The following is a 17,984-nucleotide window of genomic DNA, read 5'->3' as shown; positions in this document are numbered from 1 at the left end:
GATCCTCTGTCTTGGTGCCAGATCCTGCTCTGTCCAGGACCTGATGTGTAAATATGGTGGCAGAAGGCGCAGCATGGACAGGATGTTTTATCTTTGTAAATCATCAGTGGAGCTCTTTCCAACCACATTTTGTGTTCTTGCTTGTTGGAAACAATAATAAACACTGTATTTACAGTAGCAACAACACATTTGGCTGGTGTACTCTTGTAGAAGTACATAGCTTTTCACCACGGCCAAAGAAATCAAATTTAACATCCGCGTAATATTTTTATTTATTTATTTATTTATTCAAATAAGTAATAAAACGTGAATAACCAACCAGTTTAATGATAGAAAATGAGCAGATGAAAAAAAAACAACACAGCGCAGCTTTGCAACTGCTGCAGCCTGGGGGCGGAGCCTTTTCCGGCAAGCAGCGCGAGAAGAATTAAAAATGCTTGACGTCAGCCACGTCAGATTTCAGTAGTCCAAGATGGCGAAGGCGAGCGGGCCGAGGAATAGAAATCACTTCGGTTGCAACTCCAAAAGCCGACTCGAAGACGAAGGTAAACTCCCGCTGAATTATTTAGTCGAAATTTTCGAGAAAGAGAAAATAAGTGCTACGTTTAAACGGGATAGAAAGAGAAAGCGTTTTATTAAGGTGGTCTTTGTTCCTCTCGCTTTTCCGTTAGTCAGACGTTTCTGTTTTCAGTTGGAGACCCGCGGTGTTGTGCCAAATCTGGGTTCCCCGGCCAGAATGCGTCCTCTCTCCCTCTGAGACCCAAGCAGTAGCGACAGGCGGATGCAAATAAGCTCTGGTTCGGCATATTCGGTCTAGCCGTGTTTTGGCTGAGCATGTGTTGTTTGAATCAGATACTGACCCGGATACAAAACTCAACCCCGACACCTGTCGCCTCATTTATCCTAGCATTAACTTTCACCTGGCCGCTCCTTGAAAACCGCCAGTTTCCTGCTGTTTTTATCTTTAAGTTGGCCTGTTTTCCCTTAGGTCGCTCAAAAAAAATGCCTAAAAACCATTGACATTCCGCAGGGTATATACTGTGTATACGCTAATCTTATCCCAGTACTTACTCGGATATTTTTAAATGCACTATAAGCGGGCTGGAGAGTTTGCCAGCAAGTTTATCCCCTTAACTGTGAAGGAGCCCAAACAGTGGCATGCAGTCACTGGCTCCCTTGTTATCATGAAAATAACATCAGTCTGGTAAATAATCAAATTATAACTACCAGTGTTTGTTTCATGTTTATTTGGTGCAGTCATATTTTACAATAAAATCTCATACTTTCAGCTTAAAAAAAGGTGGAAAAGTACAGCTCAGTCTCGCATCCCAGAGGACGGGTCCACTCATCAGTCCAGTCAATCTGGTTCATTTTCTTTTCTCAGTCTATGACACGTCTGTAATTCAAACGAGAGATTTAAAAAATGAGTGTGCCTCTATTTTCTGTTAACTTTTTCAACTGAATACAACTGTTTACTTGTTATATATTCTGCCATGCATTTGTAAATGTGATGCATGCTGTGCTGGTGGTCTTCTACGCAGAAATTGAGCATCAAAATATTAGCTAAAAAACATCCAAAATCATGCAGTGCATGATGTTTATTTTATTTTCTGACTGAAAAAAAAATGTCTGGTAGCTTTTAGTATATGGACTAATAACTAGAATAAACACTTGCAAAATTTAATAGTATTGTGCTCATCCTCCTAATCAGCATTGGAAGTGAGGGATTGCTTTAGTTGGATGACCTAAGTGTGTCGTAACAAGTGGGGGTGGGGTAGAACTGTGTTGCTCTATACCAGGGGTCTTCAACTCCACAATTCAAGGGCAGCTATCCTGCTTCAACACACCTGAATCTAGTAATCAACTCTGGAGAACTTTACTGCATACTTTAAAAAAAAATCAGTCTTTTGATTCAGATGTTTTCATAATATGTAGCAGTTATACACTTAACCATGTGGTCTTATTTAACCTTTGTTTAACCGGTCAGGATATCAACCTTGATATGTTTTATTTACTTCCTGGAGTGGAAATCTTGTGCCATTTTCTTCTGCTATATGTGATACCATTCATATCTTTGGATTTTAAAATGTAGGATTAACAGTTTTAAAGACTTGGTTTTAGGGAAACTAAGAAAATATAATTTATTTTTTTTAGCCATTTGCTTTTTCACTGTTGCCCCATAGTTGCTCAAGTCGTCTTAGACCAGTTGTGTCAAACTCCAGTGACAGAACCCAGAGTCCTGTAGGTTTGAGACGTTTGTCTGCTCCGAAGTATCGCAGACAGACTGCTGACTTACTTTCTCAGCATGCATCACGCTCTCCAGAGGCCTGGTAATAAGTTATCATTCGATTCAGGTTTGCTGAACTCGGCGAAAGCTCTAACAGATGTGGGATCTTTGCTCTAAGGGTTTGGTCGCCACTGTCTCAGACTTTGTATTTCTGAATTTGACCATATGGCATATGAACTCAATTGTTAGAATCTGAATTTTAACTGTGGGGATTTTATGTACGGATGCCGCTCAATAAACTAGAATATTACCGAGAAGTAAATTTATTTCAATAATAGAAGGTAAAGAAAACAAAACATTTATGTTGAATAGATTCGGTGATACATTTCAAGTATCACTGAAATGTATCACTTGCTTTTGATCATGGAAACCCAAAATTTAATCAGAAAATCTGAAATAAAAAAAGGAGATGGCAATAGAAAAAGGATTTTTAAACAGAAATGTTGGTGTGCTAAAAGTATGTTTGTGAAAGCACACTTAGTACTTGGTCGGTTTCCGTTTTGCATGATTTACTGCATCAGATTGAGGTGGCATGAAAAAGGTCAGCCTGGATCAGCCAGCTGAGGAGGTAACGTAACAAATGTCTGCAATGTTGGATCTGATGTCCCTCGTATTATTAGTATTACAGCTCTACAACACTGGGAAAATATATAATTTGACTGTTGAATATTTGGATGGAAATATCAACTAGGAGAGCATGATTTCTTGTAAACATGTAATTTGTCATTTTCCTGACATTACTTCCTTTTCAGTCATTACAGCGGTTCCACCATAGAGATGAAGCTTTAGGACCTAACTATTGCAGCTTTGCCTTGCAGTCCTCTCAAAGCCATGGCTATTTCTGCTGCATCTTTTCCTAACATGTTGTCCTTCCACTGAACTTTGCATTAATATGTTTGGATGTAACACACTTTGAACAGTTTCTGTAGCTTGACTGGGGAAACCAAGCAAGCAGTCTTGACCATGATTGGGTGCACAACTACGCAGCCACAGTGTCTGCTGCAACCCGTAAGCATCTAAATGAACAGACTCTTGTAAATGATTACGCTGTGTGTAATGCCTTTTTATAATAAAATAGGCATTTCGGATTGAAGCAATGAAGTAACCTTATTTTTCAGTAATCATAAGTAGTCTCACTTGTGACTGGATGGCAGTTGTAGCTGCCTTTTTAAAACCTTGAGGTGGCATTTACTCAAAATAATGAAACAAAATTAATTTGAAGATTTCTAAGCGTATGTTTTTGAATGTGAAAATTGATCTTTTGGAGAGAAGTGACATTTAGTTACATTTTCGGAGTGATTTTTAGAGGCTAACGTACATTACGAGTATAAATCTGTTATCATATTGACCTTTATGTCTGATTTCATACAGGCTGACTCCATCTTAATCTGCACTTTGTCCTTGTTAGTTGGCCTGAAGCAACCAAACATTTGCTCTCCCTGAAGCAAGGATCAGATGGTTTGATACTGTAAATGTAAAAATGTTGAAGTGTTTGAAACATCAGATTGCTTTTACTCTCTGCATCACTGTTTTTGTTCGAGTTGAAGCTTTAGGACAGAGTTTTTTGATCACTCAGATAAAAGAGTAATCAAGAATATTTCAAAATAGAACTTTAGTTGCTTGCAATTTTGCTTCCCATTTCTTACTCAATAAGTGTCATTACATCATTTTTTTAAAAGTCTAGATTAATGATTTAGAGCATTGCTATAGTTAGTGGACCTTGGTGTCATCAAAGGCTATGTCAGATGTAGAGCAGGAGTCACGGGAGTTGAAAGCTGAGTTTTGTGTTCGGTGTACTAATGTAGGTTAGACTGCACAGATGCAGAGTGAATGATGGAAGCTTATGCAAATTACAAAAGAGATGTTTCCTGTTAACATACATCGAACCAGTGGCATCCTTTGGTAAAATTGTGAGGCTATTTATTTATTGGGTCAGGTACAGGACGCAGTGTGTGTTGTAAAGTATCTGCTGCTCTGCAATAGTCCTTCTAGCCACTGGGGAATTAACCAACACGGTCCCTGGTTGGACTTTTCCTGGTAAAACCTACAACAAATTCTACTAGTAAGATGTTAATCCAGGGGTGGACAATCCTGGTCCTGGAGGGCCGGTGTCCTGTAACTCTTAGTTGTCTCCCTGGTCCAACACACTTGAATCCAACAGCTGAATCGCCTTCTAAGTGCAGTCAGGTTCTCCAGAGTCCTACTAACGACCTTATTATTTCACTCAGGTGTGTTGAAGTAGAGACACATCTAAAATTTGCAGGAGACGGCCCACGAGGCCTGGAGTTGCCTCCCCCTGGGTTGATCTAAAGCTCTCCATTACAAACAAAGATAAGAGACTAATTTGACTCTTCAAGTTATTGATAAACTAAACATGAAGGGATACTTTCAATAACTGCCCCAAATGGATAGAAGATGTATATAAAAAAAAACACTAGAAAAGCATTTCAGACTAGATGTGACTGCACATTTTGTTCCTGAACTAGCAAATATTAAACCTGTTTCCCGAAAAGATACAAATTTACAAGAGTTCAACTGAGCAGCTGGTGTTTAACAGCTTTCCTCCTTTGACACAGAACGATGACTCTGGGCAAGACATACTTTGCAAAATTGGTAATCATTTATTCTGTTGCAGTTCTGTAGTTTCCTATCGTAATTCTAAAACAGCAGTGATGCCAGTGCATTTAAATACAAACCTTTGGTAACAAAAAAAAAGACAATGAAGTTTGCAACAAGTCTACACATTATATCAAATTGCAACCATCTCCTCAGTTTCAGAGTGTGCAATATTGTAAGCACAAAGGACTGTTTGGATGCAACATTATTGCAGCCTATAATAGTTCAGGTTCCAGTATTAGTTTGCCTCTTGGTTAGACTTTCAATGTCTTCATGCCCACAACTGATGCAGCTTTAATTATTGAGATGCCAAAGCTCAAGGAGAGTTGTTGGGATATGATGATGATGATGATGATGATGATGATGACGACGACGACAAGGAAGACACTGAGCTGTGAATAAAATGTCATTTAAGGACAGTTGAAATTTACTACATTTACAATTAATGTAACAATTTCTTATTTTGCTTTTGCCTTGCAACCCGATTTTCTTAAACATAAAGATTTTCATAAAGAGTCTCTATAGATTTGGTCATTTATCGTTGATTTGACACCATAAGCTAAATGTAATATTAAAAAGAAGACAGTCACATGTCTGTTACTTCTAATCATAAAACGGTTCAGAATCAAAATCAGAAATCCTTTTCTTCCAACTTTTTCATTTCTTAGAGTGCAGTGCAGTAATTGTTGGCTAATAATATATTCCTAGTGTTATGAACTTGCATATTTCATGCTAATGTAATACTTTGCCAGTTACAGTCTGACTCCAGCAGATGTTCACAGCGGACACAAAGGACGTTGCTCAGAACGCTAGAAGTCACAGTGATAAGCATACATGAGAACTAGAAAAAAGGTTCATATCTGATGCGCCTAATGACAATATTGTCAATATTATTCCCATCTCAAGATTTTCTAATCCAATGATCTGATATCTTGGTTACTTAAGAAGGATCAAAGTATGATGGCAGATTTTTCTTTTTGTTGTTTTTTGTTTTGTTTTTTGTTCGTGCTTTGACCTCTTTATTATAAAGGTCCAGTCGGGATATTTGAACCATGCTGTGCTTCCTTGTGTACTTTCTCTCCTCCTCCACATGTTCTCTGTTGCAGTGCAATGCTGTCTCCTTGCAGTCTCTGCAGAATGCTGTCTTTGTGTCAGTCCGCTTCTCTCTACGGCTCCAGTCTGCTCCACTTTATTTCGCTAAGTGCTTCTCTGGGCTGGATGGGAACCTGCAGTGCCACAAACTGAGGAAGTGTTCAGGGCTCATTTGTGTGCGGAGCAGATTACAGTAACCGACTTGTGCTTTAACCTTGCAGCAAGTCCAGGTTGATTACGGAATGTTAGATTTACTTTTTTTCCCTGGTATAATAGTGTTGCCTTAATGTTTTTAAATATTCCCCTTAACCAGATTCCAGAGTTATTGGTATTATAGTATGTAATTAATTATCCTTTGATCTTTACCATTAGAAAATGGGGGGAAAAAAATCAGTCAATCAAACTGAAAGTTAAAGATTTAATTTCTTTGTCAGCAAGTTTGACTTTGAGGAAGCGTCTCTTAGACTTGTAAACAAACTAAAAGTGACGAGTCTTGATGGGAGTTATTTGAGATGCTTAACTCCCCAGGTAACTTGGGGCGGCTAAGTGATTGAGTGACTGAGATATTCGGATGAGTAATGTTTAAAATTTGTGGTTCAACTTGTCTTGATACATTTTTGTCTGAGTTCAGGAAGTTTTATTCAAACCTTTAATCTGAAAGAGTTCCCCGATTGAAAAGAAGGAAGGGAGGTTGAAATGTTTTGCTTTCAAGAGACTTGATTTAAATTAGCAACAGATTTACAGCTTGAAGAAGGAGCAACTTTTCAATTGTGCACATTTAAGTGCCTGAACGACTGCCACCAATATAAGCTAAAATATTGTGACACACGAGATGTGCAAACTGGTCGGTTATCCCTGAAAAATCAATGTGACAGACGGCCAATATAAAAATACTGTCCTGGTGACATACTTGCTTCTTGTCTTTTTTTTTTTTTCCGGCCCTTTGTGTATTTCACCACAAGGCTATTTTCAGTTTGACCTAGATGAGAAGTTCAGAGTGAAAAACAGTGTTCGGTGTATCGCAGAAAGCAAGAAGAAAGCATCCTCTCCAGTTTGATGTAGTTTATTATTTTTCCTCGCAATAAAATGTTACATCTTGACTATAAAAAAAAATGTGTATGCCTTAGTTTCGGTCTGGTTTACCTTCTGATTCCAACATTGACCTGTCACGACGAGGTGACTTTTGTTTGTATGTTTATCTTTCTCTTTTTGCTTTCTAAAGGGTTTAAAGACATGGATGATGGCCCGATCATTCGCCACAGTCAGAGGGCTCCTCTCGCGCGGCCAGAAGACCTGACGGACGGGTTAAACATCAGGACCATTACCCCAGAGTCCTATCAGACAGACAGCATCAGTCCTTCACCAGATGAAGGGATTGACGAGGAAAAGGTAATATTTTAACATGTTTTTTTCTTTTAAGCTCCTTAAGGTCTTCAGTTTTTTTTCCTCCTATGAAAGACGGATGGTTTTAAGGTAAAATTGTATCTGGAAGACAAAAAGATGATCATTAAAAGAAGGGAATCTAGAATTATAAATGTGTATGGCACAGCTGGTCGGTGGGGAGAGCCGTCTTAATCTTCATGAGCTCGTTTGGATGCCAGTAAAAGCAGTTTTTTAAACTCCTTTAGCCTGTGGTGGAGGAGAGGCCGGGGCCCGTCCAGATCGTCCGAGCCAACGAGAGCGATGGCATTTTTCAGCTGGACGTCGCTGCGCTGGAGAAGATCCTGCTGCAGGATCATGTGAAGGACATGAACTTGGTGGTCGTGTCTGTGGCTGGAGCGTTTCGGAAGGGCAAGTCCTTCCTGCTGGATTTTATGCTGCGCTACATGTACAATCAGGTACGGTTTAACATTTGTTTAGGTTTTTAAAATTACAAGGGCACATATGCTATGCCAGGCAGAAGGTCACATACACTCACTGTTTCATGAAAGTCATTAATTTTAGAATTTTAGTGATGCTTTGAACTCCCCCTTTTCAGGGGGGAACATGTACACAACCAACGTTTGATGTTCAGTGATCCAGAAATTTTACTCAAATAAGAGTGGCGATGCTTCATAATAAATTACTCATGTAAAAGTAAAAATACAGCAAAAATTCTCCTAAAAGTAATTTTTTTTCAAAAAACATTGCTTGAGTAAATATAGCTAGTTACTACCCAACTGTGGTTGCAACACACAACTGGGTTCAAGACTGAACTATTTTCTTAACAAGACGTGCGTTCTGGAAAAAGCACATGTCTTTTTGTGGCAGAGGTTAATAAGAACAATCACAATCCATCATTAAAAGCCACACATTAATATAAGTTCATAATGAGTGTATGTAAACTTTTTGTTGGCACAGTATATGTTGGGATTAACTAAATTCAGAATAGATTTTTATAAAATTTAAACATCCCAGTAATAACTTGCATAACGAGGTATTGGTGGAACTTGACAGTGTGGATCATAATTTTTTTTTACTACCTTCAGTAACTTGGGTGATTTCTTGGGTGATCTTTCTCCCTGCTCCATTTCTGCTGCATCTTTTTCATTTTAACACTCCTGTAAAAAGAAAGAAATGCAGCAGAGCACTGGCTCTGTGTTGGACCCCATGGCGGAGACCTGCTGGTGAAAAGTCCACGTCTCAGAGTTCGAATGTGTCTTATTTAAATGCTGAACTCTTTCTTTTCTCAGAAGTATAAAAAGGAAACTTTGCTAAGTGTCATGCTTTTGAGTCATGTTTCTAAATGGAAGTTTAAAGTTCTGTTTCTTTTGACACAATGAATGTTGCTATGGATGAGGATTTTCTTTTCTTCTGTTGGACGGGACTGCAGCGGTGTTCCTTTGTTTGACAAATTATTTAACAGTTTTGGTTTGTAGTGCAACAATACTTGAAATATGGCATTTTTTGTAGACGTGGATGATGATAATTTTTTATTACAACTGTCTTTTCCCTAATGTTTTTATTGTTCGTTTTGCAGAGATCGGTCTCATCCAAAGTAAGTTTAAACCACTGTTTTTGGAATAACACCTTCTCTTCTATAACATACTCTAAACAACTGCTGCTTGTTTTCATTTGTGATATTCTGGGTTGCACTGTCAAAAGGAGCCTTAAGAGACATGGAGACATCACCTGCTGCTAATTAGGAGGATATTTACTGCTCACGCAATCCTTTAAGACCTCAAGACTCCGTCTCTAGAATGTTGTTAAAAAGTAAGCCTCCTGTAGCTTTTATAGGATTTGCTGCAGGGGGATAAACGTTACAATCCAACAACTTATTAGAGCATTTGAGAGTGCTGAAACATGAAATGTACTGCAGGTGTTGTGTGCCAAGTTCTGCTTAACTTGGGTCGTTTAAGCATTTCCTTTTTTGTCTCTCCCACGCCGTTTTTCCACCATCGTGCAGCACAGCGACACGTGGATAGGAGGAGACCATGAACCCCTGATTGGGTTCAAATGGAGGGGAGGCTGCGAGAGGGAGACCACAGGAATTCAGGTGTGGAGCGACGTGTTTGTGGTTGAAAAGCCTGATGGCAACAAGGTAAGTTTTTTTTATTTATTTATTTTTATTCCCTGATGCAATTGGAAAGTCTTAACCTCCTTATTTAGAGTGAATTTTTCCACACTGACTTGTGTTTTGTAGGTCGCTGTACTCCTCGTCGACACTCAGGGAGCATTTGACAGCCAGTCCACCATAAAGGACTCTGCTACTGTGTTCGCTCTCAGCACCATGACCAGCTCTGTCCAGGTAACAGAAAACATGTCATTTGTAGGAATGTTTACGTTTTGTTTCTGCTAGAGACATAAATGTGGGATTTTTATTTTTTGCTCCATTTGCTCGTCTTTAGGTGTACAACCTCTCCCATAACATCCAGGAAGACGATCTGCAGCATCTGCAGGTTTGTGTTACTTCTTTCTTCAAAAACTAAATGGTTATTTTGACTTTTTATTCTTATTTTCTGCTTTTGTTTTTCATGAAGCTCTTCACTGAATACGGACGGCTGGCAATGGAAGAAACTGAATCCAAACCTTTCCAGGTGCTCACTGTTTGATGTCTGAATCCAGAATATACAAGCATTTAAAACTAATTAAACCCAATGAAGTATCACCATAAAACATGCCTATTAATTATATTTGTCAAATAAAAATATAATATAAAATTACTAAAAAAAAAAAATTTTTAATGAGTCTCATACTCTATAAAGTGTTATTGGTGTTGCTGCTAGGCACTGACCAGAATCAGATTTATACTTGAAAATGCAGACATAAATTCTTGTTTGTGGGGAAAATACATCTCATCTCAACGATTCCTTACAGGTGCATCTTTTTTAGAATCTTATTGAAAAGTTTTCAGTCCTTCAATTCAAAAACTGAAACTATTAGATTGATTACACTCAGGGCTATTTGATCGTAGCTAAGATGACTGACTGGATCTTTGTCCAGCAGAAGGTCATTGACATGGAGACTGAGCTGCAGCATGTCCGTGTAATTGAAGCTGGCTGTTCAGCGTGCGGTATCCAGTCAAATTAAGCTGCTGGAACAACTTTTGCAAAATAACAAGTTGTGGCTGGAGTCACTGGTTCAAAACCACCACAGACATACTGGCCTCTCTAAGACATATGGGCTAAAACTGTCACATTTCTTGAGTTACTCCTCAACCAGAGACACTAGAAGTTGTTTTTATTTTTGACCCAGAGGAAGGAAAAATGACAAGACGGTTGTTCAAGGGCACAAAGCTTTCTTTTTAAAACTACATTTAATCAAATTTTAGAGCATTATGTTGGTCCTGTTGCTTACAGGATGCTGTAAAGACGCTGATCTAATGTTTTTGATTCCAAGAATATACATTTAAATTTTATATTATGTCTTGAGATGTACCTTTGTTTATAGATGCTGAATAGCAGGGTGGTGTCTGAACTTAGTCGCTCTGTTTCTCCAGCAGCCTGTCCACTTTTTAACCTTGGTTTATTCCAGACGATTTCTATTCTTTAAACAATCCTCATCAAAATTCTTTGTGAACACGACATCCCGTAAAAGCCCAGAAACTTGTGTGTGTTCATTATGAACTCCAAGGTTTTTTCCTAACCATCGTTTTTCTTTTTTTTTTTTTTTTAGTCTTTAATGTTCCTGATTCGGGATTGGAGTTCTCCGTATGAATACGATTATGGACTGAAGGGAGGACAGGCCTTTCTACAAAAAAGACTGCAGGTGAGATTTGTTGGAAATGTTTGCTTGTTCCTAAAATGCATGGAGACGCGTGGAGTTGATCTGAATAAGAAAACTTGCCTCCTGACATTTCTCCACAATCCATTTTCTAAAAGATTTAAGCAAAATGTAAATCTGTGCATTTACCGACCATTTTGCTCTGACAGGTTAAAAACTGCCAACACGAAGAGCTGCAGAACGTCAGGAAGCACATCGACTCCTGCTTCAGCAAGATCAGCTGCTTCCTGCTGCCACATCCAGGCCTCAAGGTGGCCACCAACCCAAAGTTTGATGGGAGGCTAAAAGGTGGGCCTGAAATGGCGCTAGCTTGTACTTAGAATCCAGGTTAATATCCATGTGATGCTTGTGGTGAAACGGTTTTGCGTGTGTTCGTCTCAGACATTGAAGATGATTTCAAGACGCAGCTGGCTGAGCTGATGCCTGTGCTGCTGGCCCCAGATCAGCTGGTGGAGAAGCAGATTGGTGGAAGCAAAATCACCTGCAAGGATCTGGTGGAGTACTTCAAGGTGCTGCAGCGATTTCTGAGTAGCTTCAGTGTCGGTTTTGCTCTCACTTTGTACTAATAAGTACACAAATTATACAATTTTATTGATTCTAAGAAATATGTCTGTTGCCACCAAAGACTTCTCATGGTGTTATGGATGGCAAGTCCTGTTTGAAACTTCCTGCTTTGTTTCCTCGGCGCACCTGAAGATATTTGTCTGATTATAGATTTAAAAGTTTTAAAATAATGTTTGATTTGCATGTTGTTGTTTTTCTGCAGGCCTACATAAAGATTTACGAAGGTGACGAGCTTCCTCATCCAAAGTCCATGCTGCGGGTCAGTCGACGTGTCTTCAAATAAAATAAACCGATTAATGGAGTCTGTTGAAAGCTTTGAAATAAATGTATTTAGTTTTTAATCTTTTCACCTCTTAAAGCTGGATGTTTTCTGTTGCCGTTTTATCCTATATTTAACTGCATGTTAATGAGCTCATGAAGTCATTTCACAATGATGAACACGATCAACTTTCAACATCTGCAGAGCATCAAATTGTGCAAACATTCAGAGAGTGTTTGAGTATAAAGGGCGAGACTAGAAACCTGTAGATGTTTAGGAAATGCTTCTAAAATCACAGGTCCGAATGAATTAACAAGTAGAACATTTTATGATTGTCATATTTGTAAAACCTTTACATTTTTCTTGGTTTTTTTAAATTTTAAATGTCTTTTTTTTTTTTTTTACTTTTTGTGATCAGGCTACAGCAGAAGCCAATAATCTGACTGCCGTGGCTGGAGCCAAAGACTTGTACGGCAAGAGCATGGAGAAGGTGCGTACATTACGATAAAAAAATAATAAAAAAAAACTCTCCAAAGCCAAAAATCATCCAATAATATGAGAAAAAGGGCACAAAGCATTTATTACCAGACTGTTTAACGCTAAACCAGCCGTTCACTCATTCAGGTGTGGCTGCAGAAGTGACAAAACCTCAAGACTTGTAGTCAAACTGAGAAATGTCATTGGATTTCTCATAGGATGTTTGATAATAAGCTTTTAAGTGTTTTTCTCTTAAAAGCGGAAATGCCACTATGTTGTTGAGGAATTTAACTCCACGCATAAAGCAGTAAAATTGTTTTTGCTTAAACTGGGAACATGTGTGACATCATCCTTGATTTATTTATTTTTATATAATCACATATTTTACCTAAAAACATCCAAAATGGGACTACATCTATTTATGAAGTAACTTATGGGATTTACGGAAATGTAATGGCATAAAGCCTGAAGACAAAATGCTTGGTTCTATTTTGTCCATGTGACTGTGAGCTTCTGGTCAAGTGGATCCTGCAGCTCCCCCTAGTGGCTTCTGACAGGCAATTTGAAAAATTAATGGATAACAATATTGTTTATAACAAATCTGAGCACTGCTGCAGTATGATTTGGAAATTAAAGTTATTTCATCAGTCTGACAGTCTGACCTCCTGCCCTGGAGGGTGAAAAAAAAAAGTAAAATGTACTGAATCAGAATCATTTGTTCTTGGAGGAGTCTGCTCCTCTCTCTCTGTACATCAGAGCTTCTGCAGCAGAAATACACAAACACACTCTGGTGTGCTGCTGATACTGGTTGCAATAAAATTTGCCACAATTCATATAAATGTCACCCCTTTCATTATTTCCAAACTAAACCGAGCTGCGAAGTCAGGGCACCCCGAGACGGCAAAACCTAAAAACAAAAAAAGTTTTGAACAAGTTTCAGATAAACACGAAAGAAGTGCTGTAGCTCGCTAAACTGAGGAACCAGATGAAGCGTTCGTCTGCACAACTAAATGGTTTAAACCTCGATGTTTGAACTGAGATTAGAGACCCACATCCACTGGTCATGTAAACGTCAAATTGATTTTTATCCTTTTGATCTCTGGGCGATTAAACTCATTTTTCTGGTAACACAAAATAGGTTCATTTGTGTGTCTGTGTGTTTCAACAAAATAAGCTCCTAAAACTACAGATGCATAACAAGAACGAAATTATTATTTTTGTACAACCTACTAATGTGAAATGGAGGAAAGGAGACGATGACGCGAAGTTTCAGAAAAGTTCACTACTGCACTTATTGATGGGAGCCTTTATTCTGAGCTCATGTTGAAGAAAACGGTTCAAGACGATTTGAGCCGTCATGAACTCGGTCAGGAACAATACTCTGGTCATGTTTCTTTTATTTCTTTGTTTCCCGTCCCGACAGGTTTGCGGAGGGGACCGGCCCTACATGGCCCCGGCCGACCTGGAGAGGTACCACGAAGCTTTCTGCCAAGACTCTGTCACGTTTTTCCGCTCCGTAAAGAAGATGGGCGGCGAGGAGTTCTGCCAGCGCTACCAGGACCAGCTGGAGTTGGAGCTGAAGGAGGCCTACACCAACTTCTCCAAGCACAACGAGGGCAAAAACATCTTCTATGCAGCCCGCACGCCCGCCACGCTCTTTGTGGTCATGTTTTTCACCTACGTGTTGTCGGGGGTGACCGGCTTCATTGGCCTGAGCGTCTTTGCGGCGCTGGCCAACCTGGTCCTGGGCGTGGCGCTGCTGCTCCTCTGCATCTGGGCGTACGTGAAGTATTCGGGAGAGTTTCGGGAGGCGGGAATGTTGATAGACCAGTTGGCCGAAGCGCTCTGGGAACAGGTGAGTGATCAGAGTGAAAGCTGGGCGGAGTGTGTGTTTCCCTTCATGTTGTTGTTGAGTATAAATGGATTTCTGTGGGATTATGAAGCTTAATTTTGTTTAAGAAATTCATCTTGGTCAGTAGATAAGAGGTATTCTGAAACATTTGACCAAATGGAGAATCTTGACCAATGAAGTGGAGCATTTTATGGTTTTTATTTCAGGATACACCAACAGGAACAATCTGATTGGGACACTGTTTTTGAAACCTGCCTCAAAAATCCAGTTGATGCTAAATCCAGTTTAGGCGCTTAATGCTCAAGTAATTTTCATCAGGATAAAACATCAGGTGATTTTTGTGTAATTCTTGGCCTTTTTTCTCTAGTCTCTCCATTTCTTGCATTTTGCTTGAAATATGTTACATTACGTAAAGTCTTTTGTTCTTATTTGGATGTATTTTGGCATCTAAGAAAAATAGACCATATGGAGTCTTCAGAAACGGATAAACACCTGAGCAACGTTCCTTATATCTGACATTTTCAATTTTTGGCAACGCAGGGCATGAATGAATAGTATTTTTAAAGACCTTTGGCCTTAATTATGAGCATCATTGCATCATTTACTTGCAGTGCTGTCCATCTGTGTGTCGTCATGCTCTCATTGTTTAACATGATTCAGTTTCCACTAAGTGGAACACTGCAGAGGAAGCTGAGTGGTTAGACTGGACACTAACGTTTATCCTGGGTTAATTAATCAGAGCAAAATGCAGGTGTAAACAAACTGAGAGCGTTTCTCTGACCACATGAACTGACAGGTGAACTGATGCACCTTCATTTGGCTAAATGTCTTCAGAGTCGATATCAGTTTTATCGAGTTGAGTTTTATTACTCAATGTTTGTTTTAATGAGGGCGCCAGGTTTACGCTTGAGCTCTAGAGCTCATGTTGTAGTTTTTCTTTCCTCCCTAAACCCGCCGTTAGCCAGGAGAAGCAGCTCTGTTTTCTGTCCCTCATGTCTCCTGTTGCTTCTCCTTCCTTCCTGTTTGTCTCTTCTTGTCTTCCCTGCTTTTCAGAGGACAGTCAGAAAGGTGAGACGTATCGGTTCCCGTTTCTCGATCTTCCGCCTGCCCACCTTTCAAAGCATCTCGTCTGATTTTCTTCCCTTCTCCTCCTCCTTTCTTTTTTATTTATGTGCTTGAATCCTAAGCGATGCCCCTCTTTTTTCTTTTTCCCCCCACTCCAGTCTCGTCCCCACGTCCCTCTCTCCCGCCGTCCATCTTCACGCCAGTCCTCCTCGTTTAACTCCGCTGTTCCTCCTTGCTTTTCCTTCCAGGTGATTTCCAAACTCTTGGAGCCTGTCAGGAGCCACCTGGCGTGGCCCCTCTCTCTGCTCCCTTCCCTCCCATCAGGAGCCACGCTTGGACTCAAAGCTCTGGTTCCACTCAACAACAACTACAAGAAGACCAACTAGCTGCTGGCCAGCTGCTGGACTCTCAGACTCTTAACTTTGCCTCTCATGTAGAAATGTCCTCCGTTTGCAGCCGTCTCCTTTAATCATCTTTCAGTCCTTTTTGTGTCGGATTCTTGAACTTTGTTTTGCTCGGTGCGGAAACCTGCAGAGCTGCAGCCGTCTGTGGATCTTAAAAAGGCAAACTGTTTATAATCTTATTTAAAGTAGAAAAGTGGTTTTTATTTGAGCATCTTTGGAGCATGTTGGAGTCTGCTTCCTGTGTTTCTTCAGTTTCCCTTTCTACATGAATGAATGCTGATTGTTGTGTTTTTTTTCTCCTTTAGGTTTTGAAGCCACTTGTTGAAAACTACATGGAGGACAACGTCCGGCAGACGGTCTTCAACTCCATCAGAGCCAGTTTGGCAGAACAGGGCACCCAGCCCACCAGGTTAAAGACTGACTGACCGCTCTCCCTCTTCGTCTCCCCCATCATCATCATCGTCGTGTTCCTCCCACCGCCGTCTGTCCACTGCTAGAGCTGTGGGACTAGATCAACACCAAAGCTGACCCTCTTTCTACGTTGTTTTTGTCGGCGCCCCGTCCGTCTCTGTTTCGTAGCCTTGCAGCGTGACCTGCTCTTCATCGCCCCCTAGTGCCTCACTCAACATGCTGCACAATCAAAGGACCGAGCAGAGCGTCGTCTGCCGTGATACATGTTGTCTTTTTGGTGCATTTGTTGTTTTTCGCTGGAGTCGGACTGCACTCAGTTCAAGATGAAGGAAACTGACACAGCTGTGGGCAGCTGCTAACGATGGATGCACCCCCCTTCAAAGTGTGTGTTTTCTTTTCTGTTTCCCTGACATCTTCTCAGCACTACTGACTCATCCGCTCGGAAAACCAACAACGGGTCGATTCCTTGAAATCTGTCGAAACGAAAAACACAAGCTACGGAAATAAAGCAAAGCTGAATTTCTTTCCCAACACTAGGAGGCGACGTTTTTAATGATCAAACTCTTTGGGGTCAGGCTGCCTTCACCTTTCCCTGTGTCCCTTTAATACTTCCTATAAATTACTGAAGAGCTGCAGGTAGCACCAAGTGTTTCCCTTCTGTTGTTTCTTTAAGGGGTCTGTTGTTTTTTGATTGTTTTTAGATAGCAAAGTGTGCTTTGAAGCAGCCTTTGGTGTCTCACAGCAGACGTGCCAGTATTGAGCTCTGTGCATGCTGTAAAGAGCTTTTAGAGCCCAGCTATAGACGAGAGGTTAATTTTTAAAGTTGTTTTTTTTTTTTTTTTTTTTCTCATCCATGCCTTCCATTAAAGCTGCACCAGCACACACACGCTGGTTGCAGCCTCAGAAGCTGTGGGAGCTCCAGCTCAGACGGTCGGTCTCATTCACGGTTTGATTTGATGTTATGTGAAGTTGGTTTTGGATTTGTTGAATTGTTCCTTTTTAAAAATGAGCTGAACTTGAATCTCTTGCTGGATGTTTCTCGGCCAGGGCTGGAACCTCCCAGAAGTAGAATGAAATGGATTTTATTGCACAACGCGAACCTCCCTGAGGAACTCCGCCATGTTTGTCGATTCTTTTAGCTTTTCACACCAACAGCTTGCACGTGTCTTTCACGCTGATTCCATCCTCACCTCGATCAGCAGTCTCATAATGTACAGTTTCTTTTCTGTGCTCTTATATTAAATCAGGCATGTATGTTGATTATTTAAATAAACAATGTACACATTTTATAGATGATCAGTTTTCCATGGCTGTTTTCTTCCAGTCTGGTCTGGTAAAGGAGAAACTCCTGCTGTAGGTTTCCATTAGCTGCTCATGGTCACCAGGACGGGCTGGACGGCTGCATGTTGTGGATACTTGTATCCAGACTGGACCGTTTGCTGGACCGGAGACATTAGCCTGACTTTTAAAGATATCTCTGGTAATTTATTTTTGTTTAAAATGTTCATTTTAAGAATAAATCATACACACAGTCCTCGTGGCTCTTTTTTTTTCCTTCTGGAATCCCTTTAAAGCCTTAATTATGACACTTTATGGCAACAAGGAGATAAATCAAACATTTGAACAGATGCTTTACAGATTGTAGATATTACAAACCCAGATTTCATAATCTGCTTTTGCGATCTCAATTATGAAATCAAAAACGTTTACCAATCACTTCAAATGTTTTCTGAGGCAATTGCATAATTTAAAGAC

General features: G+C 40.0%; 1 protein-coding gene across 5 annotated transcripts; it reads left to right on the top strand.

The window, feature by feature from the left end:
• The first annotated feature begins 409 nt into the window (after nt 1–409).
• On the top strand, nt 410–17,763 carry LOC103476688 (atlastin-2-like). 5 transcript variants are annotated; one of them, XM_081616610.1, is made up of 17 exons: nt 410–545; nt 7,218–7,384; nt 7,624–7,833; nt 8,955–8,972; nt 9,381–9,515; nt 9,618–9,722; nt 9,823–9,873; nt 9,955–10,011; nt 11,090–11,182; nt 11,347–11,485; nt 11,579–11,706; nt 11,964–12,020; nt 12,439–12,510; nt 13,921–14,352; nt 15,403–15,417; nt 15,663–15,977; nt 16,124–17,763. In XM_081616610.1, exons 1-16 carry the CDS (start codon nt 473–475, stop codon nt 15,798–15,800), a joined length of 1,890 nt encoding a protein of 629 aa, XP_081472736.1. In that variant the 5' UTR covers nt 410–472; the 3' UTR covers nt 15,801–15,977; nt 16,124–17,763. The 5 variants fall into 5 exon arrangements, with proteins under 5 accessions (XP_081472736.1, XP_081472738.1, XP_081472737.1 ...); XM_081616612.1 differs by lacking the exon at nt 8,955–8,972; XM_081616611.1 differs by lacking the exon at nt 15,403–15,417.
• Nucleotides 17,764–17,984: the final 221 nt, after the last annotated feature.

This window comes from Poecilia reticulata, chromosome 15 (assembly GCF_904066995.2).
Source record: "Poecilia reticulata chromosome 15, P_reticulata-male-v2, whole genome shotgun sequence".
Taxonomy (NCBI): domain Eukaryota; kingdom Metazoa; phylum Chordata; class Actinopteri; order Cyprinodontiformes; family Poeciliidae; genus Poecilia; species Poecilia reticulata.
The sequence above is the reverse complement of the archived record's forward strand: the minus strand, read 5'-3'. Positions and strand labels throughout refer to the sequence as shown.